This window comes from Dromiciops gliroides, chromosome 4, assembly GCF_019393635.1.
Source record: "Dromiciops gliroides isolate mDroGli1 chromosome 4, mDroGli1.pri, whole genome shotgun sequence".
Lineage (NCBI taxonomy): Eukaryota > Metazoa > Chordata > Mammalia > Microbiotheria > Microbiotheriidae > Dromiciops > Dromiciops gliroides.
The window spans coordinates 73,653,555-73,681,267 of NC_057864.1; the positions used below are offsets into that span (position 1 = coordinate 73,653,555).

At 37.3% G+C, this 27,713-nt stretch overlaps 1 protein-coding gene across 1 annotated transcript in view; it reads left to right on the forward strand.

The window, feature by feature from the left end:
* The window catches only part of XPR1 (xenotropic and polytropic retrovirus receptor 1), a 219,728-nt gene that overhangs the window by 162,806 nt on the left and 29,209 nt on the right, over positions 1 to 27,713 (forward strand). Inside the window, exons 10-12 of the mRNA XM_044000388.1 lie at positions 5,827 to 5,998; positions 7,013 to 7,201; positions 24,656 to 24,822. Of these exons, the coding sequence (XP_043856323.1) occupies positions 5,827 to 5,998; positions 7,013 to 7,201; positions 24,656 to 24,822 (528 nt within the window). The remainder of the gene's footprint in view (positions 1 to 5,826; positions 5,999 to 7,012; positions 7,202 to 24,655; positions 24,823 to 27,713) is intronic.

The following is a 27,713-nucleotide window of genomic DNA, read 5'->3' on the forward strand; positions in this document are numbered from 1 at the left end:
AGACTTGAGTGGGGAAGAGGAGGAAAGCAGTCATTCAACAAGCATTTATTAAACACAGGAAATGTCAGGAACTTTTCTGGGTCCTGGGGATATAAAAACAGAAATGAAACAAGAGACAATTCATGAAAAGAATGAGTAAAATTAGTAAAAATCCATGGCCTCAAATTTCTGTACACAAATGCCCCAAATTTCTTTTTTTGTTTGTTTGTTTGTTTTGTAGGGCAATGAGGGTTAAGTGACTTGCCCAGGGTCACACAGCTAGTGTCAAGTGTCTGAGGCTGGATTTGAACTCAGGTCCTTCTGAATCCAAGGCCAGTGCTTTATCCACTGCGCCACCTAACCGCCCCCTTGCCCCAAATTTCTAACGTAAAGAAGCAGATGTGACCTCATTGGTATTACTGTGACTTGGTGGGATGAAACCTGTGTGTCTAGACCCTACCTCTCCATGAATACACCTAATTCAAAAGAAGCAGGACAGGTAAAAGGTGGGTTGAGGTAGCATTGTATATTAAGCAGGTTTACTCATAGGATCATGGATTTTGAGCTTGAAGTTCTCTCAGAAATCAATCCTCTCATTTTCCAGATGAGACTGAGGTCCAAGAAAGTTAGGTGACTTGCCACAGGTCACACAAGCATCAGAGGTGAGATTTGAACCCCTTTCCCCAGTACCACTGCGCTTGCCCTCTACCATATGCAGAAACACGGTTATCAGGAGGAAAGCATAGTAGAGGGTCATTAGAGGGAGAAACAGAAGTTATTTTGGCATTGGAATGTACTACAAACCATCCATATAGAAAAGAAAAAGATGAGGAGATTGGGAAACAGTTAACCATTGTAGCACTAAAGCATGTTATGCTAGTAAGTGAGAGACCTCAGTTCTCCACATATTTATTGGCTCTCTCTGTCTCTGTCTCTCTCTTTCTCTCTCCCCCCATACCCCCCAAAAAGCAGAGCAGCTTGTTAACTTCAAAAGGGAGAGGAAACAATAAGGGGAAATGATATTATAGATCTGATTCTCACTAACAGAATGGAACTGGTTGCTGGGATAGAGATGATAAGAACCTTGGGGGAGAAATGACCATCCCCTTTAGAATTTGTGATTGAGAAGAAAAGAGAAATCAGGGGATAGTCTAGCACGAAGCCAAGGCTTTAGGAAAGCAGATTTCTAAAGGTTCAGGGGAAAAATAGGTAGGATCCTTTGGACTACAATGTTTCAGGGGAAGTCAGCCACATAGAGTCATGGAAGATATTCAATATAAAATTCTGAAGACACAAAGGAAAATAATTCTAATAAGAAGGGGCAGTGGTTAGAAGAGATTGACTAAGAGGTTCAGGGAACTCATTAGCTAACTAAGAATTTTTTTTTAATATACAGAAGATATAAGCATATTCAGTTTATAGAAGATTAATGATCATACAGTCCTATAAAAAAAGATAGCAGGATGACTTGAGGCTAGTAAGAGAAGCTAAGTACAGCAACAAAAGGGTGTGTTTCTTTTTTTTAGCTGTATATGGAGAAAAAGGAGTATTAAAGAAGGAACAGTAGGACCTTTGCTTGAGATAGATGGCATCAAGATAACTGGCAACAAAGAGAAGACAGAGCTGCTCAACTTAATTCTCAATCCCTGGCCTCAAGGAGTTTTTTGTTGGGAGAAACAACATGTCCTCATATAAGTATATACAAAATAAATAGAAAGTAATGTTTTAGTCGGGAAGCCATGAGCAGCTAGAGGGGTGGTGACAAAGGGCCTGAACACTAGGACTGTCTTTTAGGTCTTTGAAAAAGGGACTAGAATTAGTCGATATGGTCCCAGAAGGCAGTCAGTGCGAGTTAGAAGGGGCTTGGATAAGCACTTGTTAGCTATGGTGTAGAGAGTGTTCTGACTCAGATGCAGGTTAGACTAGATGGCTTCTGGATTCCCTTCCAGCTAAACTCGGATTTTGTGACTACATATATATGTAGTATAATAATGCCCTCTTTGATCCTTTACTAATAGCTTGGTACATTTTTATTCTGATGCCCTATTAGAACATGGGAGTAACCTTAGCTGGTCAAAGACTTACCCATAACCTCTAGAATGTCCTCCCTGGTTAGAAAGGTTCCGAGTAATAGGTCCAGTAGACTGTGTCTATTAGGACTGGCCCAAGTCTTTATAAATAAGTTTGTGTACAAAATATTCACCACCAGATGAATACTTTTGGCCTTAGAAATCATGAAGAATTACAGTTTGGGTCAGTGTAGGGAGTCTATATAGTGATAAAATCACAGATACTTTGAAGTATTGAAATGGGAGAGATATAGATATTAGTATAGATATAGATAAACATATACATATATAGCTCTTACTTCAATACTTCAAATGTGTATGTATGTACATACACACGTACATACATACATCATTTATTAAGCACTTACTTAGTACCTGGCATACAGATATAAACAAGCAAGACTTCCCTTGCCCACAAGGAGCTTAATGGGGGGGGGCGGGGCTATGGGGGTTAAGTGACTTGCTCAGGGTCACACAGCTAGTATGTGTCAAGTGGCTGAGGTCAGTCAGGTCCTCCTGAATCCAGGGCCGGTGTTTTATCCACTGCGCCACCTAGTTGCCCCCTAGGAGCTTAATTTTGAATGAGGAAAACAACACATAAAGGGCTCCTGAAAAGGAGAATTGAGGATGCTTGAGCAGCAGCAGGGTGTGGAAACGACTATGAAGTGGTGTGGAGGCCTAATCCTGGGGAAGAGAAGGGAAGCTTCACCTCTTAGGATCCCGCATCCCAGGAGCAGAGTCCAGTAATCCACTGGGAAGAAAATGGGGGGTTGTTGAGTGAGGAGATGCCGTGGTATAGAAATGGCCGAGAAGTGATACAGAAACCTGCTTATCGGGATAAAAGGCCAAGGTTTCTCTGTTAGAGCCCAGGGACAGAGAGGTGCTTCCTGTGGGGAGGAGATTGGAACGATGGCCAGGTGTGAGTTCCTTGAGGGCAAGGGGTTCTTTTGGTTTTTGTCTCTGTATTCCCTTCACCTTTAGCACTGTGCTTTTCACACAGTAGGCTTTCAGTAAATGCTGAACTGAATTGCAGTAAGTATTAATGGAATAACTTGGTTATGGTATTAATAAAAGATATCTATAATGCTCTTTTCTTGTTATGATATTTGTGATGTTACCTAATATTATGTTAATTGTTACCATTTCAATCACAATCCACAGAGAACTTAAAAGGTTTGGGCAAAAGAAAGAAAGACAAGAAGGACAACTAGATCTAGGATTCTCACCAAAAAGGGAATTCTTAGGAAGTGTAGTGTGAACTGGACTGACAAGTAGAATTTCTTAGAGAACAAGTATTGATAAAATTTCAGTAAAACAAGAAAAATTTTTAGAAAAGCATTTGATACTGAGAAAGAAGAATAAACTGAAATTCTGAAATCCCAGAATTCCTCCTTTTTAAAGGACATGGACTATGCACAGGTCTTAGAAGCATGATATATTCCAAGTAGAATCAAGTGTGTTTTTCCTCATTGCTTTTATAATAATACATTAATAGTAGAGAGAAAAGCATAGGCATTTTTCCTCCTCCCATCTTTTTTACTCTACCATCTCCTTTACTTGTCTTTTCCTACCTTTTCTCCCAGTTTCTCCTTTTTCTCATTACTCTCTCCTTTTCATTCGCTTCCATTTTTTTCTTTCCACCTTATTTTGTTCACCTTCTTTCCTTTTTGCTCCAACAAGGGCCCAAGCTACAGATATACCTTTGACTCATTTAGCATCAGAGGAAATGCAGTGTATTCCTTGGTAATGTGAAAGAGGTTCTTTGTGCTAGACTGCCCTCACTTTATCACATGTTGATGCCCTAAGGTTGAGTCATACTCCCTTTTCCTTTTATGCAGGCTCATGCTAAGCCCCCAACTCTTACTCCCTTTAGGTCTTTTCCTTATATTTCTCTTTGCCAGAGGGATCATAGATTTAGGGCTGGAAGGGAACTCAGAGACCATTTGGTACAACTTTCTCTTTTTTCAGAAGGGAAGGGCCCAGAGAGAGAAAATTGTTGAAGGTCACCCAGTGATGACTAAAATGTGAACCCCAGGCCCTTCAGCTCTGTATCTGCCCCTGCCTTCCTGCTCCCACATTGCTTAAGGGTGGATTTAACGTCCTGAGTTGTTTCTTTTTGAAACATTTGATATGAACCTGTATGGGAAGGTGGGATGTGACAGAACCTCTTCGTTCAGGAGATTTTTTTGTAAGGAACAGGTCTGAGCTTAGGATAGACCTGTAGGAATGGTTGTGAACAAAAGTTAAGAGTCCCACACAGCTTGCTTCAGTTCAGACCCACATCCATACAACCTAGAATCAGAGCCTGCCATGCATTATTGCTTAACAAAGTGGAGATTTTGGTAAACCAGCATTTTCACCCAGGATGAACCTGTTTTGGCCTACCACTTGGCTTTTTTAGTGTGCTTACCAAAAAGAGGGCTCATGCATAGAACGAATTCTTGTGAGCATTTAGACAGAAAGATACTGTGTTGAAACTGATCAGCTACAATAACAATACAAACAATAACAAAGGCCCTTGAACCTAATCGCCAAGTACCATAGGCCCCCAACACTGACTCAAGGTCTCTCCAAGGCAAAATCTTTCCATCTCTATAGCTGACACCCAGCCTCAATTATGAAAATAACAACCTTAATGGAACAAGTGAAATGAAAGAGAAAAAAGAAAAATCCAAGCTTGATGGGAGGTGCCCATAGACAACCAGGCAGAACAAAGCCTAGCACAAGACGGCAAACTATGATAGAGCTGGAGGTATGAGTACTACAAGTTTGAACACCTTGCTGCTGAACCTTTAGAATGTAGAACAAGTGGTTAGGAGATGGAAGTCCATTTGCTTTTTAGAAGGAAAGAGAATTCCTGCCATGCTAGGGACAAAGGGGTGTGCCTCTATCACCTCACCTGAAACTGACCAAAAGTAGCTTTCTAGACCATAGGGACAAGAGGGCACTTGAAGCATTCTCCATGCCAAGAGACTAGAATGACCCCCATTCTACCAAAACGTCAAGTATCCCTTTTCTAATAGTGAATAGTTTTCTACAAAATCAAAATGTCCCATGACCAGCATATCGGGGCAGCTTTTATGAGGCAATTTCATAATGAATGCTAGGGATCCTCATTAGTGAAGCAATACTGACTTGCTGGCATCAGTGTGAGTAAGAGTCTTCCACACACCTTCCCCATCTGGTCTGGGCACAGAAGAGATTTGTATCTATCAGATCTGGGACAGCAGAGGATTCTCTGGAATGTAATCATAAGGTAGACTCCAGCCAGAAGATGCTCTGCAGCCTTTCACACTTGATAATGATCTAGGAGAGCCCAAAATCAGTGACATAGAAGAAACCCCAGAGGGGTTCCACTGCTCCTGCCCACTGGACTGAAGCATTCTCCATAGCACCAAGTCACTCCAGTGAGGTGGGGCAGCTCTTCACTTCCATTCTGTTTTGAGAGTGCTCTTCTTATTTTGTTTGTTTAATGACATCTGGCCATGACCGCCTATCCCTTCTGTTTCCCTCAGCTCTCTACTCAGCTTCTCATACTGACTGCCCTCGCCTTTTCTCTCCTTCTCACAGCTGCCCACAAATTCACTTTTGAGCCATACTATTGAATCAGCTAACTGTTACCAGGTATTCATGTTTGTCTGTGATTGGTTTAGCAGTTTCTGTGTTAGCAGCCAAACCAATTACCTGCTGCACGATCTGACAGACATGAATTGGAGAAATTAAAGATATGATGGGTTTTCATGTTTCCATGTTTGTGTTTTTTTTTTTCTTCTCCCAGTTCCGAGTGTTCACAGCCCCCTTCCATAAGGTAGGCTTTGCTGATTTCTGGCTGGCCGATCAGCTGAACAGCCTGACAGTGTTACTTATGGACCTGGAATATTTGATCTGCTTCTACAGCTTTGAGCTCAAATGGGATGAAAGCAAAGGCCTGTTGCCAGATAAAATGGGAGGTAGGGGAAAACCATGCATCCACACTTGAGACTAAATAAACTTCCCCCAAAATGCTGGGAATGCTGATTAGAAATTGTTATGCCCTGGTGAAAGCATAATATCAAAAACTCAAACATTTTATATTTCTTTTTGTATTCATACTCATCTGATATAATTTAGTTTTAAATTTTGTGTTGTAATAATCATATCTGATAATATGATACTTTACACAATTTATAAAATATTTTCCATGCATTATCTTGCTATGGCTTTTCAGTAGCCCTGTGTTAGGTAATACACATACAATTGATTATTCTTATTATCTAACAGACAAGGAAGCCTTACTAAGATACTTTGTAATTTCACTCTAAGAACAGTGAAGACCCAAAGAGGAGACTGTCATAAAGTCTTTTTGTATTGCAACTGAACAATCACTTTTCATCCTTGCATTGCCTCCTGCCTCATTTTGATGATGCATCATACTAAGTGAATTTAAAAAATGCTGAGATTCAGAGTTAGGAAGAATGCTTTGAAGAAGTGGTTGTAGGTTTTTTGTCTTTTTTTCTCAAGTTCATTTATCAAGTGAACTGCTTGCCTCCACAGGTTTAGAGAGACAAACCTATAACTTTCACACACTCTGAAGGAAGAGTTTTGAGTGATTCTAGAATAGGAAGCTGGAGAAAAAATGGGAAATCAGAGCTTTCCAACAACCACCCTGTATTCTAGCCTATTCTTCCCTTATTCCTCCTGAACAAACTGACTACTAAAAAGTTTGGCAATAAAACTGGTGTAGGGAAGGAAATAATCTAAGAACTCATCATTCCTCTTTTTATAGAACTACTTCTAGCAGTGGTCATACTAGGAGTCCAGGTAATGTCCACATGAAACCCTGGTGTAAGTTTCACAGTTATATAGCATGAACAGATTTCATTTTGTTGTGTTATCATTGACACTTCTAGAGAGTATATAGAGACTGATGCCCAGTGGGAATGTAGAAAAGAAAAAAGTAAAATTTGTGATCTGTTTGTTCCCAGAAATTTGTCACTCATACAGCTATGGAGTACGAGCGGTTGTTCAGTGCATCCCAGCCTGGCTACGATTCGTCCAGTGCCTGCGCCGGTACCGTGACACAAGGAGAGCCTTTCCTCACTTAGCTAATGCAGGCAAATACTCCACAACTTTCTTCGTGGTGACATTTGCAGCCCTTTACCGTACTCATAAAGGTATTACTTTGATTACGAAGAGGTTTTTGAAAACCGTTTGTTTCCTTGTTCTGAGACTATATCCATTTGTTACGGTTATCTCTTGTTAAGATTCCAGGTGCTTTGTCCTTCCAAGATATTCTAGTATTTATTAAGGTATAATCACTGAGTGAAAAGAAGCGAATCAGCAGCTTCGAATGGGAAGAACTCCTGAATAAATGAGAAGTCTTGATTTGTATGCACTAGATGTATATACTCTGCTCTGACATTTGGGCATTCCATTTGCTTCAGTCAGATTCCCTGTTCTTTTTTGAAGTCAGGAGAGAAAAGTAAAATTGCTAGGGAAGAGTTCCCTTTGGCTGTCATGTATATTTTTATCTCTCTCTTTTTCTTGTACTGGGGATTGTTTCCACCCCATTTAACTGCAAATTGAGTTCTCTGATCCTTCTAGTTTTCTATCTCCGTGGAAACCAGAGTTATTACCTGATGTGTTCTTGTGTTGTAAGGGGGAAGGGGGGGCTTTTAACTCAAAAGCTGCATGCAATCACTGATTTTTTTTTTTTAACCTTTCCCTAAGTATTGTCAATCCAAAGGCTCCCTCCATTTCACTCAAAAATACGCCTTCTTTGTCTATAGAAATCAACATTTGCCCATACACTGCAGATTAAATTTTCATCTACAGGTTATAAAGGATATTTGAAAAATGATGATAGCTAACTTTTATATAGTGTTGTGGGTTTTTTTGTTTGTGTTTTGGTTTTTTGCGGGGCTATGGGGGTTAAGTGACTTGCCCAGGGTCACACAGCTAGTAAGTGTCAAGTGTCTGAGGCTGGATTTGAACTCAGGTACTCCTGAATCCAGGGCCAGTGCTTTATCCACTGCACCACCTAGCTGCCCCCTATATAGTGTTTTAAGGTTTGTAAAGCACCCCGGAAGGTGGATGCCATTATTATCCTCATTTTACAGAGGGGGAAACTAAGGCAAACAGGGATTAAGTGACTTGCCCAGGATCACCCAGCTAAGTTTCTGAGGCTGGATTTGAACTTAGGTCTTCCTGACTCCAGGCCAGAAGCTTTATCCACTGTACTATCAACTCCTTTTAATTATTTTGGTGAGATTCTGTCTTTGAGAGTATTTTAGGCTACTCAGCTGGCACTTCAAAGATACAATTAATTAGAAATATGTCTTAATGGAACATAGAAAACTTGGAGGTCACCTTTATTGATATAAGCTATAAATTTAGGCCAGCAGAGCAAATTATAGAATATATTTCATAGTTATAAGGGACCTTAGTCTGAACCTTAATGAAGCATGAATCCCTTCTCCTTTTTATCAAGCTAGATTTCTAGAGCTATTTGTATTTTCTAGATATTTAGCAATATCTATACAGATATCTATTTCTATCTATAGATGGATATGTAAATAATATCCTTCATTTGAAAACCTCCAGTATTAGGGAACTTGTTACTTTAAGAGGTAGCCAGTTCTCTTTTTTTTTTAAAGAATTCTAATATTTAGGAATTTATTTTTTATGTTATGCTAAAATCTGTTTCTCTGTAAACATTGTTTCCTAGGTTTATATTCTGAACCCAAGTAGAATAAGTTTAATTCATATACATATGTTTTATATGTATATACATAAAATCCTTCCAAATACTTAAAGACAATAATCAAGTAAATACAATTCACTAACAGCTTACTAAATCTGTAAAATAAATGTGCTGAGCATTTTGCTGTGTTGAAGGCCATAGCAAGTTTATATAAGACAACATCTATCTCTACTCTCAAGGACATTACAGTCAAGTCGCAGGATCATACAGAATATGTAAAAGGCATAGGATTAAAGCCTTACAAATGGAAGAAACCTTAGGAGCGATCTAGTTCAACCCCCTCCTTCTACAGGTGAGGAAACTTAGGCCAGAGAACTAGCTTGTATATATATAGATATTTGTTTGCATGTTGTCTCCCCCATTCAATTGTAAATTCCTTGAGGGCAGAGACTGTCCTTTGCCTCTTTTTGTATCCCCAGCAGTTAGCACAATGCCTAGCACATAGTAAGCACTTAATTATTGTTTACTGATTGATTCCCCAAGTTCTTATAGGTAGTAGTGACCAAGGTGGGGCAGAGTTCCTCTGAATCCAAACCCAGTATTATTTCTACTACAGGAGGATATGTGACATACCTAGAAAAGAATTAAATTAAATTAAAATAAGGCATATTTCTGTAAATAACATTTTATGGTTTATTGAGTACTTTTGTTAAAATAGCCCTATAAGCTAGGTAGTGCAACATTATTATCGCATTTTACAGATAAGAAAACTGAGGTCCAGAGAGGGTAAATTGTTGGCCCAGGATAGGCCTCAGAGCCAGGAGTCAGATGCAGGTCTTGTGATTCCAAAACTAATATTCTTTCCACTGCACCAGCATAACTGCATTATTTACATTAAAATAAAGTTTTGGAAGTCTTAATTGGGGGGAAAGTTGCTACTAGCCAAAGGATTAAGGAATGCTCCATGGAAGAAATGATATTTGAGTTAGGTTTTAAAGGATGGGTTAGGATTTCATTAGGTAAAGAGGTAGAGCAAGAAAGTGAAATGGAGGAAGGAAAGTTTAGAACACATCTGGGACAGAAGGAGGAATCTAGATTGTTTAGAATGTAAAGTATGAGATAGATCTGTAGGGGTCAGGTGGCATCAGGTTATTGGAGGGCCTTGATTATCACAAAGACATTTGGATTTTATTTATTTGACAATAGAGAGCCACTTAAGATTTTTAAGCAGATCTATGCAGGCAGAAAATTTTTCTGACAGTGAAATAAAGGATTTCTTGAAAGGGAAAGAGAAGAGAGGCAGGAAGATGTTCAAAAGGCTAGTGTAGTTGTCAAAGTAGGTGGTGATAAGTACTTCTAATAGATCGGTGGGAACAGAAAGGAAGAGGGAGAGATGTGAGAGATGTTATTAGGGACAGAATCTGTAGGACTTGGTAATAGGATGGGAGAAGGAAGACAGACCAAGGTTTCAGACATGGGGGAAAAAGGTAAATGGTGGGAGGAAAAGAGGAGCTAACGTGCATTGCTTTAAGCTTTGCCCATCTTTAATCCTCAAACAGCTCTGTGAGGTAGGTGCTATCGTCTCCATTTTACAGATGAGAAAACTCCAGATGAGAAAGGTTAAGTGACTTTCCCTGGGTCACACCTGATAGGTTCCTGAGGAAAGAATTTAACTCCAGTCTTGTGGACTCCCAAGTCCAGTACTCTCTCCACCATGTCACCTAGCTAGCTGCCTCTGACCACCAATAAACATAGTGAGTTCAAACTACACCCAGGTGAAAACTATTATTATTATTTTTTTTATTATCAACTTGGGTGGGGTCTATATTCTTTCTCTGATGTCTTTTTAACCAGGATTTGAGTGACCTAAGTCATATATCCCAAGACTTCATTTTAATATAACATATTTCCAATCATGTCAACTAATTGGATTTGATTTCTACTGACCAATTAAATTTGATAGCTATGTGTTGCACCACCTACAGTTAGAAAGGCATATAAGTTGTGACTCCACTACCATTAGGGGTCTAATTAATAAAATGATTAAATTACCCAGAAATTATGTCTCTCATATTTTTAATTGTCACAATAGAAAAAAAACTGTCAGAAATTTTAGGCAGTCTTTCAGAAATATTTGTGAATAATTTTTCCTTTTTACATATCATAAGGAGGCCTCTTATTTTAAAGTAATCAAAAAAGAAATATTTTTATCAATCAAGTATTTCCAGTGTGCTGCTTTTTTTAAAATGTCACCCCACCACCAGGCCTGATAGCACACACCTATACTCCCTGCCATTGGGTTAGCTACAGGGGTAGATCTTGTGAGCTAGGGGATTGTGCGTTGGAAGAGGGTTCTGCATGTTGAGTGTCTACAATAAATACCCTGCATTGGTGCAGTGGCCCACAGAAGAGGGAGGCCACTGGGCTGCTGGAGGAGGAATGAGCCCGCTAGGTTGGAAACAGCAGATACAAGCTCACCTGCCTATCAGTAGATATTAGGCTTCCAGCCTGGGTTAGATAGGTAGACTCTAAAAAAATAAAAACAGACAGTTTCCATGGTGTTGTTTCTGATGGCCTAGATTATTGAGTTAGCATACTTAATGAGCTTGCTTTCCAGTCTCTCTCACCAGTGTTTAAAGCCCTCTTTAATCTCCCTCCCGCCAAAGAGAAACCACCAAGAGTTGTATAACTCTCCTTTTAAGGATCTATTTAATGTCAAGAGGAACAAGATTAACTAGGGGAGGTAGTGCCACAAAATGGTGGTTTCTCTTTGGCAAAGTGATAGCAAGTCATCCATGTAACTCCTATTAAGATGTTTTAGGAGGTAAAATCTCCTTGTGTACATCTTAGTGCTGGCTAATTAATCTAATCCTAGATCTATTCCGTCTGTCCTTCCTGAGAGTTTCTTGGTCACGAGGCTGGGAATCTCAGCAGATGATGGAAAAGAGGTGGAAGAGGCTTTTCATGTGGATTCAGGTGGCTGAGACTGGGGGTGCTGAAAAGTATCCCTGTTTTCCAGAAGGAGAGACGGGACAGTATGAAAAGCTTATTTATTCCTGGCATTAAAGGAGTCAACTTGTTGCTGTCTCCATTCTGCCAACCATTTCAGGACAGAAAAATGGCAGTGGGGTGGCAGGGGAACCATTAAAGGCCTCATGGTCTTCCTTTGATCCTACCATTTCTGTTACTCATTGTACTTTCTCTTTTCTACTAAATTTGAGAAAGCCGTTTTTACGCACCTTTTTTTTCCATTGACTTTGTTAAAAAGAAACTTATGTATTATTTTTCTAATTACACGTAAAAACAGTTTTAATGTTTGTGTTTAAAAATTTTTGAGTTCCAAATTCTTCCCCTCCCTTACTCCTCTTCCACCTCCTTGGGAAGGCAAGTAGTTTGATATAGGTTTTACATATACAGTTATGGAAAACATATTTCCATATTAGTCATATTGTGAAAGAAAACATAGACAAGAAAAAAGATAAGAAAAATAAAGTTTTAAAAGTGTGCTTCAAAAAATAAATAAATAAATAAATGGATAAATAAACAAAAGTGTGTTTCAAACTGCATTCAGACTCCTATCAGTTCTTTCTCTGGAGATGCATAGCATTTTTCATCCTAGATCCTTCAGAATTGTCTTGATTGTTGTACAATGTTCTCCTGGTTCTGCTCACTTCATTTTGCATCAGTTCATGTAAATCTTTCCAGGTTTTTCTGAAAGCATCTTGCTCATTATTTCTTATTGCACAATAGTATTCTGTTACAATCATATACCACGATTTATTCAGGCATTCTCCATGATGGGCAGCCCCTCAATTTCCAATACTTTGCCACCACAAAAAGATCTGCTTTAAATATTTTTGTACATGTAGGTCCTTTCCCTTTTTTAAAAAAATCTCTTTGGGATAGGATATACACAGTTTTATAGTCCTTTGGGCATAGTTCCAAATTGCTCTCTAGAATGATTGTATTAGTTCACAGTTCCACCAGCAGTGCATTAATGTCCCAATTTTTCCACATCCTCTCCAACATTTGTCATTTGCTTTTTCTATCAATCTGACAGGTGTTTTAATTTGCATTTCTCTTGATTTCTTCTACTTAAAACTACTTGTTTATACCCTTTGCCCATTAATCAATCTTATAGATTTGGCTCACTTCTCTATATATTTGTGAAATGAGGCCTTTATCAGAGAAACTTGTAAAAAAATTTTTCCTAGTTTTTTTGCTTTCCTTCTAATCTTGACTGCATTGGATTTGTTTGTGTAAAAACTTTTAAATATAATGTAATCAAAATTGTCCATTTTTATATCCTGTAATGCCCTCTGTCTCTTGTTTTGTCATAAATTCTTCCCTTATCCATAGGTCTGACAGATAAGAAATTCCATTCTCCCCCAATTTGCTTATGATATCACCCTTTAAGTCTAAATCATGAATCCATTTTAACCTCATCTTGGGATACAGTGTGAGATGTTGGTATATACCTAGTTTCTGCCAAACTGCTTTCCAATATTCCTAGCAATTTTTGTCATATAGTGAGCTCGGATCTATGGGTTTTTCGAACACTAGACTACTATGGTCATTTACTACTGTGTATTGTATAACTAATTTATTCCATTCTCTTACTAAATTCTAAACCCTGTATAATCTGATTTCCCTCTTCATCATTCATCTGAAACTACCCTCTCCAGATTTACTAATCTCTGAATTGACAAATCTAATGGCCTCATTGACCCCTACGCAACACTCAACATTGTTGATCACCCTCTTCTGTATATTTTCTCTTCTATGTTTTTGTAATTGCTTTCTCCTACCTTTCCTACTGCTCCTTCTCAGGCTCTTTGCTGGTTCTTCTTCTGTTTCATGCCCTCTAAACATGGGTATACCCAAGGGTCTCTCCTGGGTCCTCATCTTTTCTCCTTTATACTATCTCACTCTGTGACCTCAGCGACTTCCTTGAGTTCAGTTGCAGATGTCTATGCAGATGATTCCCAAATCTGTCTAATCATCCCTAGTCTCTTTCCTAAGCATCAGAGTGGATGCCATGTAAACATCTCAAACTCAGCATGTTTAAAACAAAATCCCGTCCCCCATCCTTCCCTTTCCCTAACTTCTCTGTTACTGTCAAGGGGATCGCCATTCTTCCAGTCACCCAGACCTATAACCTCAGTGTCATCCTTGACTCCTCTCATTTATTCCATGTATACAATATGTTGCAAATCTTATCAATTATACTTTCATCTCATATTTCCCACTCAGACATTCACAGCACTAGTTCAAACTGTTATCACTGGCACAATTAAGAAATGCCTGTTGACTGACTAGTGAATTAAACAGCTTTCTTTTGCTGAGAGGTGAGGTAGGGTAGACCAGGGTTTCTTAAACTTTTTTCACTTGTGACTCCTTTTCACCTGAGGAATTTTTATGTGCCCCCAGGTATGGAGGTATATAAAATAGGTATATATAACCTTTTACTGTCACCAAATTTTTCGTGACCCTCACATTCAGTTATGTGACCCCCCATATGGGGTCAAGACCCACAGTTTAAGAAGCTAGGAGGTAGATAATAGAGACTAAAAGTTAACTGATTTGCCCAAGGTCACACAGGCAGTAAGTGTCAGAGCCACTTCAAATCCATTGCTCTTTCAACAGTCCAATTAAATTCTGTAGTCATGTATTAAGTGTCTACTATGTGCAAGATACTTTGTTAGACACAAGGGGCACAAAGATAAAAATGAAACTGACCTTGTCCCCAAGAAGCTCCAGTTTGACTAGAGAGATAGGTGTCTACAAATAAGGAAAAGTAAAGTCATTTAGGAAGGGAGATATCACTGACAACTGGGCATGGTAGAGGCTTCTTGGAGGAGGTAGCTCCTGAGCTAAGCCTTAAATGGAGATAAGGGCACTTAGGGGCAGAGTTGACAAGAGATTAAATGTTGAGGTGGTAGAGCAATAGGTAGTCACTACACTACTCCTGTTTATTAACGCTTATTTATTAACCAAAACAAATCGTTTGTGATGGATGTCGGTGTGTGGGAGGTACTTTGGCTAAGAGGCTTTCCTAGTGCCCCATAGTCAGACCAACTGGGAAGGAAGAGAGGAAAGGACAGTATTTGTGTCCTTTATCTCCCACACATACCACAAAGAGGAGCTGGCCAGTGCATCTCTTTCTACCACCAACTTATCTTACACCAAGCCCATTTTGACACCTCCATTTAAGGGGTAAGAGAGAAAGAAATTTGTACTGTAAAGTGAAAATGACTCCCCCACCTTTCTCTGGCTTCCAGCAATCAGAAAAGCCGGGTGCTAAAAAGTACTGGTGCTAAACAAGTGGAAAATCCTAGCCACCTGGGGCCCCTTAAGTTGCTGATCCAGGGATTTTCAAACAAGCTTAGATCTTTGTTTTAGAGGATCCAACTCAGCTTTGTTAAAGTTCTCTCCCGATACACCCTCTCCCATCCCCAGACAGTGATCCCAGAAGGTCACTGTGGTGATTCTGTAGGCCCACTCTGGCAGTGACTGGCTTTCTTTGTTTTAGTATAGCATTCTACACACTGTGAGCTCTCAATAAACTGTTGTTTTGTCTTTGTTCTAGGTTTCTTCCCCAATAGGCTCCCAGGGAATAAAATAGCTGTTACATTAGGACACAGCCATAGGACCCAGGTCTGTGCTAGGTGGATCCAAGTTCAGATAGGGATTAGAGTCCAATTAGAAGACCTAAACTCCCATATAGCTAATTACTCCTCAGATTACCAAAAGTTGTTAGTCTTTGAATTCATAGCTGTCCTGTAGTACAATTGCTTGCTTATGGAACATGATACTAGATAAAAACATCATCTGGGGGCAGCTAGGTGGCACAGTGGATAAAGCACTGGCCTTGGATTCAGGAGTACCTGAGTTCAAATCCGGCCTCAGACACCTAACACTTACTAGCTGTGTGACCCTGGGCAAGTCACTTAACCCCAATTGCCTCACTTAAAAAAAAAAATCATCTGACAGTGTAGTAAATTAGAGGAGATATTTGTACCTTATGTATAGTTGTGTGAAATACTTGGCCTTTTCTGGGTTTTGTGTTTTTTTGGTTTTTTGTTTTGGGTTTTTGGGGGTTTTTTTTAGTGGGGCAATTGGGGTTAAGTGACTTGCCCAGGGTCACACAGCTAGTAAGTGTTAAGTGTCTGAGGCTGGATTTGAACTCATGTACTCCTGATTCCAGGGCTGGTGCTCTATCCATTGCGTCACTTAGCTGCCCCGGTTTTGTGTTTTTTAATTTAAACTAATCTAAAAACCTGAAATTAAATAGAAAAGCTGATTTGTCAGGTTACTATTCTCAATAGTACTGAATTAGATAAAAATCTGGTATAGCTGCTGCTAGAGCTTAATTTCTGTTCATTTCTTTTAGACAATAATCAGAAAAACTGCATTAGGAAACATTAAACTTAGATATCTATAGATCTAAGACAGTCAGTTTTGTGTGATTACTGATGTAAAGATATTTCCATTCAATTAGGAGTATACTGCAAAAGTGGGGTTTTATAAGAAAAAAAGGAGTTAGAGTTGGTGGAAGAACCTTCCTTTTCAGACCCAGTGACCTTGATCTTTTCTGAGAACCAGCCTGCAACAGTTACTATGGAAACAGCATTGTTGAGGGCATTTTCATGATTGCTTCAAAGGTTATTTTTCATGTTGTGTTATGTCAATCACTATGATTTTATAAGAATGGAGGGTATTAATTCTGTGCCTCTGGATCATACATACCAAGAAAAAACTGTAGGCAGCTCCCTTCTAGAAGATTAAGTGTAGAACATTAATAAACATTCTTCACCTTCCATGTTAAAAATGGAACACACTATAAAAATTTCAGCATGCGTGATTTTCCTTTATTGATTTTTATACACACAAAAAATATTTAGCTTGTCAGCTAGTCTCCATAATTTTAAGTATTGACATTTTTAATGTAAAGATGAATTTGAGGCAAACTCAAAAAGAATTTTTTGAGGGCTTTTTTTGGTTTAGAGGAAAAGGGATTAGTATCCACAAAGAGTCGAACATTATGAAATGGCCATTATGTACTCCTTGGGGTTTCTTGGCTTTGTCGACTAAGTAAAAGAACCAGGGAGAGCCTGTATGGACATCAAATAATAGAATAAGCTATTGTGCTCTAATTTCTAACCTGTCAAGGAAAATGATATTTTGCAAGAATTTTCTGGACTTTTCTGATAGATTCTAACCTCTCCTTTCAAATTATTTCATAATTCTTTTGCAAATTTAGCTATTTGATACTCTCTGTGTACAACAAATCAATAAGGCTTCTTTGTTAAGTACCTACTACTTTTTTTTTTTTTTGGATGGGGCAATGAAGGTTAAGTGACTTGCCCAGGGTCACACAGCTAGTAAGTGTCAAGTGTCTCAGGCCCGATTTGAATTCAGGTCCTCATGAATCCAGGATCAATGCTGTGTCCACTGCCGCCACCTAGCTGCTCCCTAAGTACCTACTACTAACCTAAGAATGTGGTTTTACTCTTTAAAACACTAGGAAAAATATTTTATTGTATATTAGGATATTTTCCTTCAGTATCTAACTCAGATATAGATGTCCTCTCTTCAAAATTCCCTTGGGACCATTGTAGTGGAAATCTCGGTTGCTTGAATAACTGTTCATTTTTTCTGGATCAGTAAGTACTTCCTCTCTGGAGTACAGCTAGTCTGTTACCTTATTTCCATGCTATATAATATGCCAAACTTTCAAACTATTATTCTGTTTTTGAATGAGTTAGACATGCTATTTGTATCTTGACTTTCTTGTAAAAATTTTTCGTATTCTTCATACTCTTCAATTACATTTCTTTTGAGATATAAAAAAGTCACAACTTCAGAAAATTCAGCTAGGTCATAACTATTATAATGAACTAATTATTAAAATAGTCTGAGTATTTGGCACTTACATGATTTACCTTGATGTAAGTGTTTTAAAGAAAATGCCCCCCCAAAAAGATCAAGACTTTTTCAGTTGTGATTTTTTTAAATGGTTTCCAGTTGAAAATTATTATTTAATAATAGTTGATATAAATATTCAAAACTGGGTTCAAGTCTTTCTTCTGGTTCATTCTGGCTATATGACCCTTGACAAGTCACCTAACCTCTCAGTGTTCTAGGCAAGTCTTAAGGCTGTAAGGTGGAGAAAAAGTACTGACCTATATTGGTAGGAATTTCAACACCCTGGAATTCCTTATGTCATTGAAATCAGAGGCCCAGTCCCTATCCTTGTCTCTTTAAAATAACACAGATTGTCTCAGCCAGATAACATCTTGGGTGTCTTTCCTTTAGTCATCTTTGTTTTTAAAATTGGTTTTACAAGGAACAGCTGATGTTTAACATTTCCATTTAGGTTTTTTTTTAATATTCATGTACATAATGGACAGTATATGTTTATGCATACTGTTTTAATGAGGCACAGAAAGGAGAAAGAGGTGATTTAACTGGTTTAAGTGGAGCTGTAAATTGTGACTACAATATATGAAGGAGTTTATCCAGGAAAACAATTATAGAGAATTTTAAAATCGTTTCTTTATGACAGATTTTTATAGTTTTTCTTGTTCCCTACCTTATATTTTATATGACATTTCAGTTGCCATAATCAGTAAAAGTTATAATTATCAATTTATTTATTATTGATAGATTTCATATGCATAATGAAGAGAATATTTCTTTTTAAAAGATAAGATTTATTGATGTCCTTAGTTTTCTTACATCATCATAGTTTTCCCCCAGTATCCTTTCCCCATCCCAGAGAGCCTTCTCCTACAAAAAATAATATTTTTTAAGACAAGAAAAAAGAAGAGGAAAAATTTAGCACAATTGATCAATACATTGAAAAAGACCAAAAGCATGCTATACCTGCATACCTTACAACTTCCAAGCCGTGCTTGTTCTTTATAATCTTGCAACATTCACTTGTGAGGGGGATGGGGTGGGCTCTTTTCCATTTAAATTGGGGTATAAGCCCAGTAATGGAATTCTCTGGGCTTAAAGGGTACAGACATTTTAGTTACTTTATTTACATAATTGCACATTGTTTTCCAAAATGGTTGGTTATACTAATTCATACCAACAATGAAGCAGTGTACCTATCTTCCTAGAGTTCCTCTAATATTGACTGTTGTTATTTTTGCTGAAATGTCAGGGTTGTTTTGATTTTCATTTTACTATATAATTAATGATTTGAAGCATTCTTTCATGTGGTTGGGGATTTTTTTGAGGAGTAGTTATTCATATCTTTTGACCACTTATCTACTTAGACAATAGTTATTTGATATATACATACACATTCACATATCCGTTAATTGTTTATATATCTTGGATACCACAACCTTTTCAGAAAAATTTTTACAAGATTTTTTTTTCATCTCATTTGGCTGCTTCCCTTATCCTAGGAACATTAATTTTGTCTTTACAGAAGCTTTCACTGCCATGTAATTGCCTCTGTCCCTTCTTTGGTTAGGAATATATTTCTTACACATAGCTAGGAGATGTATATTATCTGCTTCTTTTCTAGTTTTTTTTTTTTAATAGTTTGGAACTATGGCCAAAGGGCTATAAAATCATGCATACTCTTTGACTTAGCAATACCACTACTAAGTCAGTATCCAAAAAGAGATAAAAAACCAAAAAATTAAAGGACCTATATGTACAAAGACCCCTGCTGAGAAGATAGGAAGAGGAATGCTTTGTGTGTGCACTGGTTGGGCAGGGGTACAGTATTAAGAGACAAAATATTCCAAATAACTACTGTGGTGAGTGAAATAGAGAATTGATTAGGAAGGGATAAAGGGCTTCCTTCTAGTGTCAGCTAAAGTTCTGCCTTCTATAAGAAGCCTTGGCCAGTCCTTAATTTTAATATCTTCCCTCTGAGACTAGTTCCAATTTATCCTGTATATAGCTTGTTTGTACATAGCTGTTTTCACATATTTTTGCATGTTTTTTGCATAGTCTCCCATCAGACAATGAGCTACTTGAGAGCAGGGACTTTTTTTGCCTTTCTTTCCCCAGTGCCTGGCACATAGTAGATGCTTAATAAAAGGTAGGTAACTGACTGGCATGGACCTTTTCTTAGTAGTTTTATTTTATCATCCAGAAAGGAATTTCTGTATATAAAACTATTAAGAAGTCCATTTGTAAAAAAGAAGAAGAAGAAGTCTATTTGTGTTTGTTTTTGAATCAGTCACAATCATTACTGTCAGCATATCCGCCCTGAGTTGTGCTCCTGCTAAGGTAGCAGGTGTGTAGGAAATGAAAACTTACAGTGGAATAGCAATGACTTGATTTTCTGTCCTCCTGAGCTTCACTGAAGAGGGCTACTAGATTCTGCCAGTAGAAATTAAGATGTAATTGCTTGCCTAGAGCAATATGCTATTTTCTGTATGTTCCCTGAATGTCAATGAAGGCAGATGAGGAAGGTATGATGCTATACAAAAGTTCCATGGGGATGAGAAAGATCAAATGAAGGTAAAAAGAAAGGATGTGGATTAAATCAGAACAAAACATAAAAAATAGGGTTTAACTTTAGTGGTTTTAGAGGACTAAAAAATGAACTCTGAGATATTCAGAGTTTAGTTTCCTTTGAAACCAATAATGGTATTGTATATTTAATGTGTAATAAGATAGGCATAAGAGAGAGAAAAGTAGTAACTCTTAGTGGCATTTGAAGAATTATGCAACACACTTGAAGGGCAGCATGAGTTCCAGGTTTTCTGCTAACTAGCTATGTGACTGAACAAATTACTTAACCTCTGTGAACCTCAGGTTCCTTAGCTGTAATGAGAGGGTTGAATGAGATGCTCTCTACAGTCGCTTCCACCTTTAAGAATCTTTTAGTAACTAGAAATTAGTCCATTCCTTTAAGCTCAATTATTTTGCAAGAATTACTTATCTAATTGCTATTGTTTTCACCTTTCTTTTTTTCACATCCTTCCCTTCTGTTACAATTCACACTTAATTGTCCATCAGTGAGGGAAAAATTAGCTTTAGACAGTAGTAATACTTGACATTATGCTTCAAAAAACTCAGTTGAAAAACATCGTTTGTCAACTCTCACTACATTTTTCTCTTCTGTGCTCTCCTCTCTACTAGAAAGCAAAATGCTAGGATGTATCATAGCATAGTTTTGTGGTGACATTTTTCAAATATGTCTTCTCTTGTGAGAATTTGCTTTGGAAAAATCCTTAGAATAGGTAAGTGGGGTATGCTAAAGTATTATATGTGTTTTGATTGGCATTTGTCTTTGCAAACCTCAACAAGAATAAAACTGCAAGATTCCCTTTTTGAAATGAGGTTGAGCTGCTCATTATTAAAAGATGTTACTCACCTACTCCCTAGGTCTCTATGAAGCATGAAATGACAGATAATCCCAAACATTTCTGACTGAGCCAAATCAATAGATTGATTTCCTTAGACTTATAAAATTGAGACTTAACCATAAACAACTGTAGTCTGAAAGTGTTTCAGAAGAATTCATCCTTTGACAAGAGGGAAAAGTTCCTACATAACAAAAACAAGTCTAGAATATGTTTATCTCAAATTTTTTAAAGTTGTTTTTATTGTAAAAGTTACAAACATGAATATTTCTCTATATAAAGAACAGAAAAATAGAACTCTGTGTGAAACCATGAATCATTTCTGTGTACAGCTTTTTTTTTTTCCAAAGGCAAGACATTTAATTAAATAGTATGGTAAGAAGTATAGCAATAGAATTACAAACTTGGGTCATACTTTCTTATAAATTATTCTTTATTCTTAGTGAGAATGCACAGGCATCATTCATGGAAGCAAGGTTTTTTTCTGTTTAGAATTTTATTTTCAAAATTACATGTAAAAACAAATTTTGACATCAATTTTTTAAAACTTTGTGTTCCAACTTCTCTTCTTCTCTCCCTCCCCACCCCTACCCCCAAGAACTCAAGCAATTCAATATAAGTTATACTTGAGTAGTCATGTAAAACATCTCCACGTTAGCCAGGTTGTGAATGAAAACGCACAAAAACAAAACTTCAGATTAAGGAACTATCAAAAAAAATTATGCTTCAGTCTGTTTTGAGATACCATCAGTTCTTTCTCTGTAGATGGATTGCAATTTTCATAAGTCCTTCAGAGTTACATTAGATCATTGCATTTACAGCTTTTTTAATAATACAAATTTGGTGTGATTATTTCAACACTGTCCTCCTTCTTGGTGTAACCTTCTGAAATTCCTTCTCTTTTTCCCTATTTGTTTTTAATGGTTCACTGATGATCATTTATTTCTTTTCTTCCTTTTTCTAAGTATTGCTATCACTACTTCCTTACAGCTCCCTCCCACTAAAAATGCTTTTAAGAAGCATAGTCAAGGAAGCAATTTTATGTTTCATTGGTGTGTGTCTCTGTCTCTACACCAAAAAGTGGGAAGCATGTTTTACCAGTGGTCTTTTTTTTATTTTTGTTTTTTTTGCAGGATAATTAGGGTTGTGACTTGCCCAGGGTCACACAGCTAGTAAGTGTCAAGTGTCTGAGGCTGGATTTGGACTCAGGTCCTCCTGAATCCAGGGCTGGTGCTCTATCCACTGCACCATCTAGCTGCCCCACCAAGTGGTCTTTTGAGGTCATTGCATTGGTCAGTTAAGTTTTTGATAATAACTTTCCTTTATGTAGTTTTAGTCCTAAATTGTTCTCCTGGTTCTTCTTACTTTAGTCTGCATCCATTCATACAAGTTCACCCAGGACTCTGAACCAATCCCTTCTCATCATGTCTTATAGAGTAATAAAATTAAATTATATTCTCTTACCATGATTTGTTCAGCCATTCCTCAATTAATGGGTATAACTTTTGTTTCCAGTCCTTTGCTGAAACAAAAGTGCTGCTACAAATATTTTTGTATACATGTATGGATCTGTTTCCTCTGTATTTGCTCCCTTTGGAGATTATAAGCCTAGTAGTCATATTACTGGGATAAAGGATATGCCCAATTTTTTGAGTTTCAGGGTCTGGTTCCGAATTGCTTTCACAAATGGTTGGACCATTTCACAGCTCCACCAATAGTATACTATTATGCCTGTCCTCACTATGCCCAAAGGGGTATAATACTGTGCATACCCTTTGATCCTATTCCTTGCTTATATAAGAACTCTTTACCTCTCACTGTAGTTGTGAATCATCTTCCTAGCTCCCCTTATTTGTTATCATGTGACCTTTTATACATAGGTCATGTGTCCTTTTAGAATCTATCGTTTTATGTGGTGTAAGACATTAGTCCAAACCTAATTTCTTTGAGACGTCTTTCCTGTTTTTCCAGCAGTTTTTTTGTTTCTTTGTTTTATGAGATGAGGGTTAAGTGACTTGCCCAGAGTCACACAGTAAGTGTCAAGTATCTGAGGTCAGATATGAACTCAGGTCCTCCTGTATCCAGGGCCAGTGCTTTATCCACTGCATCACCTAGCTGCCCCTCCCAGTAGTTTTTGTCTCATAGTGTGTCCTTCCTTAGGAGTCCTTAGGTTTATTAAATACTATGGTCAAATGATAGATTGCTTCTGACTTATCCCATTCTTCCATTTTATCTCTAAGTATACTGCTTGCGTCACTCCAATCTGTCTCCTGTTTCTAACTGCATTTATTTTTGGTGACATTTGAACGTACCCATTATATTTGAATCTTGGCATGTGTTAAATGAAAAACATTATGACTAAGCCATGATAGATTTTTTTAGTAATTTGATTAGACTAACCAGTTTAAAATTAGGATAAACTAATGTATTTGTGCCTGTTTCCTGGTGTTTTTATATTAGAAAAACAACTAATACAAAATCACTGAGAGCATTTTTAAGTGATAATTCTATAGTGTGCATTGCCTACAATATAAAACACTTGAGAACAGTATGCCTCTGAAGGATTCAGTGATACTTTTCAATGTTATATGATTTTTATTTAACATTTTATTTTTTCCAAATTTGGTACAATAGCATAAAGCACCAATAAATCATATTTCAGTATGTCATTGACTTTTGTGATTTCATTGACATAAGCACTGTCTTCACCAATGAAGATTGCAATTTCTCTGTAACTTAGTATATAAATAAACCATAGCATACATAAAGATTTTATGTATCAAAGTAGACTTGAAGGAAAGTCAACATAAAATACTTTCATTGACTTAAAAGATGAAGTCATATGCATAGACAATTCTATTTTCTTTGTCAGTATATTTTCATTTTCACTTTCCCTAGAATTTTATCTAAATTTAGAATTTTGTCCGCTTGCCTACACTACAAAAGGATACTAAGTACATGAAAGGTCTATTGTTCTGTACATAATAGAAACAATCTAAAAGTTCCTAACCAAACAGTGTTAACAGTGACTTTATTGTCAAAAGAATTTTAGACTTTGTCTTTGACCTTAAGCTGCCACCTTATGGATAGAATTAAAATTATATTTCTACCTTATGGAGTAGCATTTGTTTGTTTTTGTGTTGATATATAGCAAGGAGCTCCCCAAACCTTTCTTTTAATATATATATATATATATTTGTAAGGGCTACACAAATGTTAGCTATTAGTTATCTATCTATCTATATATATATATATTAAAAGAAAGGTTATATATATATAAAGGTTTTATTTATTTATATATATATATATATACATATATATATATATATATATAAAACCCCTACTCATAATAGATGAATAGGAAATGTTTGTTGTTGATAACAAATTTGAAGGATTCTTCTTATCTGGCCTTCACTGAGCAACCACCCTGCATAGATGAAAAGTTTCTTTAGTTGGCCTTTTATGAGAACTTGGTAAAGAATTTTGGTGTTGATTATTGGGAATTAATGAATAATTAATGTTATTAAAATCTGCTTGTTTTCCTTCTATCCCTCTTTTCCTACCCTTTTTTTCCCCTCCAGCTCGAGGCCACTCTGACACTTCTGTGTTCTTTTATCTTTGGATTGTCTTCTATGTCATCAGCACCTGCTATACCCTCTTCTGGGATCTGAAGATGGATTGGGGTCTCTTTGATAGGAATGCTGGGGAAAATACCTTCCTTCGGGAAGAGATTGTCTACCCCCAAAAGGTATGTACTCAAAATGTTTGTGTTTGTAAAAACTTTCAAACAATCTCAGGACATGATGTGGTATCATAAATCATGTATTTAAATTTGGAAGAAATTATCTAGGCTTCAAGTTCTTAACCTGGTCTGTGGATCAATTTTGTGAGGTCTATAAACCTACACAGGAAAAAAAATTTCCATTTTTATTTCAATATCATTGATTTCCTTTGCAGTCCTGTGTGTTTTATGCATTTAAAAACATGATTCTGATAAGGGATCTGTAGATTTTTTTCCCAGACTACCAAAGGGTTCTGTAATGAGGAAATTAGTACAGTGGTGAATTGTGGGAATTGAGTGAATCACTGACTCCTCATGACTCAATTCTGGAACTAGCTTAATTCCCTTTCTATTCAATTATGGATCTGAGCCAATTGTTGTCTTGTGAGAAAACTTTATTTAGTTGTGGGTATTGGGAGGAAACTTTATTGCATTGTTTGAATTCAGTCTTGCATGGCTGTGAAACTGGGCTACCTCACCCTGCTGCTTAGAGACCCTTAACCAAGGACCTCAGTTATGCTGACCAGCAATTTGGTTAGATCCAAAGAAACCTTTATCAATGTGTTTCACTCATCATCTAATATCGACTATACAGGTTTGTTTTAAGGACAGCACTCTATAAACTTTTAAAAGGTGAGTTATTCATATTACTCTTTTGTTCATCGCTATTAATAACTAATAGCTAACATTTATATAGCCCTTACAAATGTACCAGGCACTGTGCTAAATGTTTTTTTAATAGATATTTTTTCATTTACTATTGTGATTTTACATTCCTCAGCCTTTCTAGCATCATTGTTTATTCTTCCATCTTTAATATTGCACCTATATTTGAAATAGTCCCCCTCTGTCAATTAACATCACAGCTTGCAGATTCTTCATAGTACAATATAGATATTTAGCATTCTGACATAGTACAGGAAAGCGACCTATTTAAAAAACAGAATTAAAAAAAAACCAATTCCTTTTTTTATTAAATCAGTGATTTCTAAATGTTTTCCCAAAGAGGTTGTATAAAAATTCTATGGATTCTGGGGGCAGCTAGGTGGCACAGTAGATAAAGCACTGTCCCTGGATTCAGGAGGACCTGAGTTCAAATCCAGACTCAGACATTTGACACTTACTAGCTGTGTGACCCTGGGCAAGTCAGTTAACCCTCATTGCCCTGCAAAAGAAATAAATAAATAAATTCTATGGATTTCTTCCAAAGAGCACTGGATATATTGTCAGAGCACTTGAGTTTAAATCCCAGCTTTTCTACTTATGAAAAACTTATTTCGGATAGAGCACTGGCCCTGGAGTCAGGAGTACCTGAGTTCAAATCCAGCCTCAGACACTTAACACTTACTAGCTGTGTGACCCTGGGCAAGTCACTTAACCCCAATTGCCTCACTAAAAAAACAAAACAAAACAAAAATGCAAAAAAAAAAAAAAAAAAACTTATTTCACCTTGGACAAGTCACTTAGCCTCTTTGGATTTTTCTTATAAAATTGAAAGGGCTTGACTAGATGATCTCTGAGTTCCTTTTTTTTGTGTGAGGCAATTGGGGTTAAGTGACTTGCCTAGGGTCACACAGCTAGTAAGTGTTAAGTGTCTGAGGTTGGATTTGAACTCAGGTCCTCCTGACTCCAGGGCCAGTGCTCTATCTACTGCACCACCTAGCTGCCTCTCTGAGTTCCCTTCTAGCCCAATTCCATGACTATAACAAATATATAGATTTCATACTGTTATAATGAATTCTAAATGAACAGCAAAATCATTCGGTAGATGTAATGAGGTTTGGTTTTAAGAGCTTTTGAAATTAATGGGTGGGAACTTTTAAGTATTTTTGCTAAACAAATTTGCTTTGCAATTAAATCTGCTGCATTAGGATTTTATCTATAGAACAAGAAAGCTTAAGTGATGAAAAGTACAATGATATAATGGAAAAAGAGATGGATTGGGAGTCAGAAGACTTGGGTTCCAACCCTGGTTCTGCTACTTACTATTCCTGTGACCGTGGGCAGATAATTTCTTAATGTGGAAAATAAGTTTGGCATAGATGGGCTTTTTGTTATTGTGGCAGGTGAAAGATGAGGAAACAAAGGTTTGAACTTCTGAGCATATTGATTTATTAGGCAATGCTTGGCAATTGCCCAACAAACCTAGACCAGGCCTCCTCAGCTTAGGCCTAGAACCCGAATACGGGGAGAGACAGATTTTTATACATGAAAAACAATGAATAAATAAGACTAATTAAGAGAAAACAAGACAATATTAGGTAATCTGATTTCTAAAGGAGGAAAGATTAGGGACTTTCCAAGCTTGGAGGAGAAGAACAAACAGGTCCAATGCCCTGAATTCAGAAAAAGAGGGGTGCCACTCCCCCCAACTGTCTGTATGCAGTCAAAGGAACATGAAAACAATAACTGACTGATCAGTGGAGGGCCAGTTCTCAGATGACATATGGGTTATTTGATATGGACAATTGTGAGAACTCCTTTTTTCACTTTGTTCTTTTAAATGGGTCTCTTTCCTGCGCCATGTCAGAATGCCAGATATCTACATTGTGCTATATAGAATCCACGAGCTGTGATATTAATTGACAGAGGGGACTATTTCAAATATAGGTGCACTATTGAAGAAGGGAGAATCAACAGTGATGCTACAAAGGCTGAGGAAAGTAAATTCACAATAGTAAATCAAAAAATATCTATAAAAACAAACAAACATTTAGCACAGTGCCTGGTACATTTGCAAGGGCTACACAAATGTTAGCTATTAGTTATCAATAGCGTTGAACAAAACAGTAATAGGAATGACTCACTTTTTTTGTTTGTTTGTTTTTTGTTTTTTGGTGAGGCAGTTAGGGTTAAGT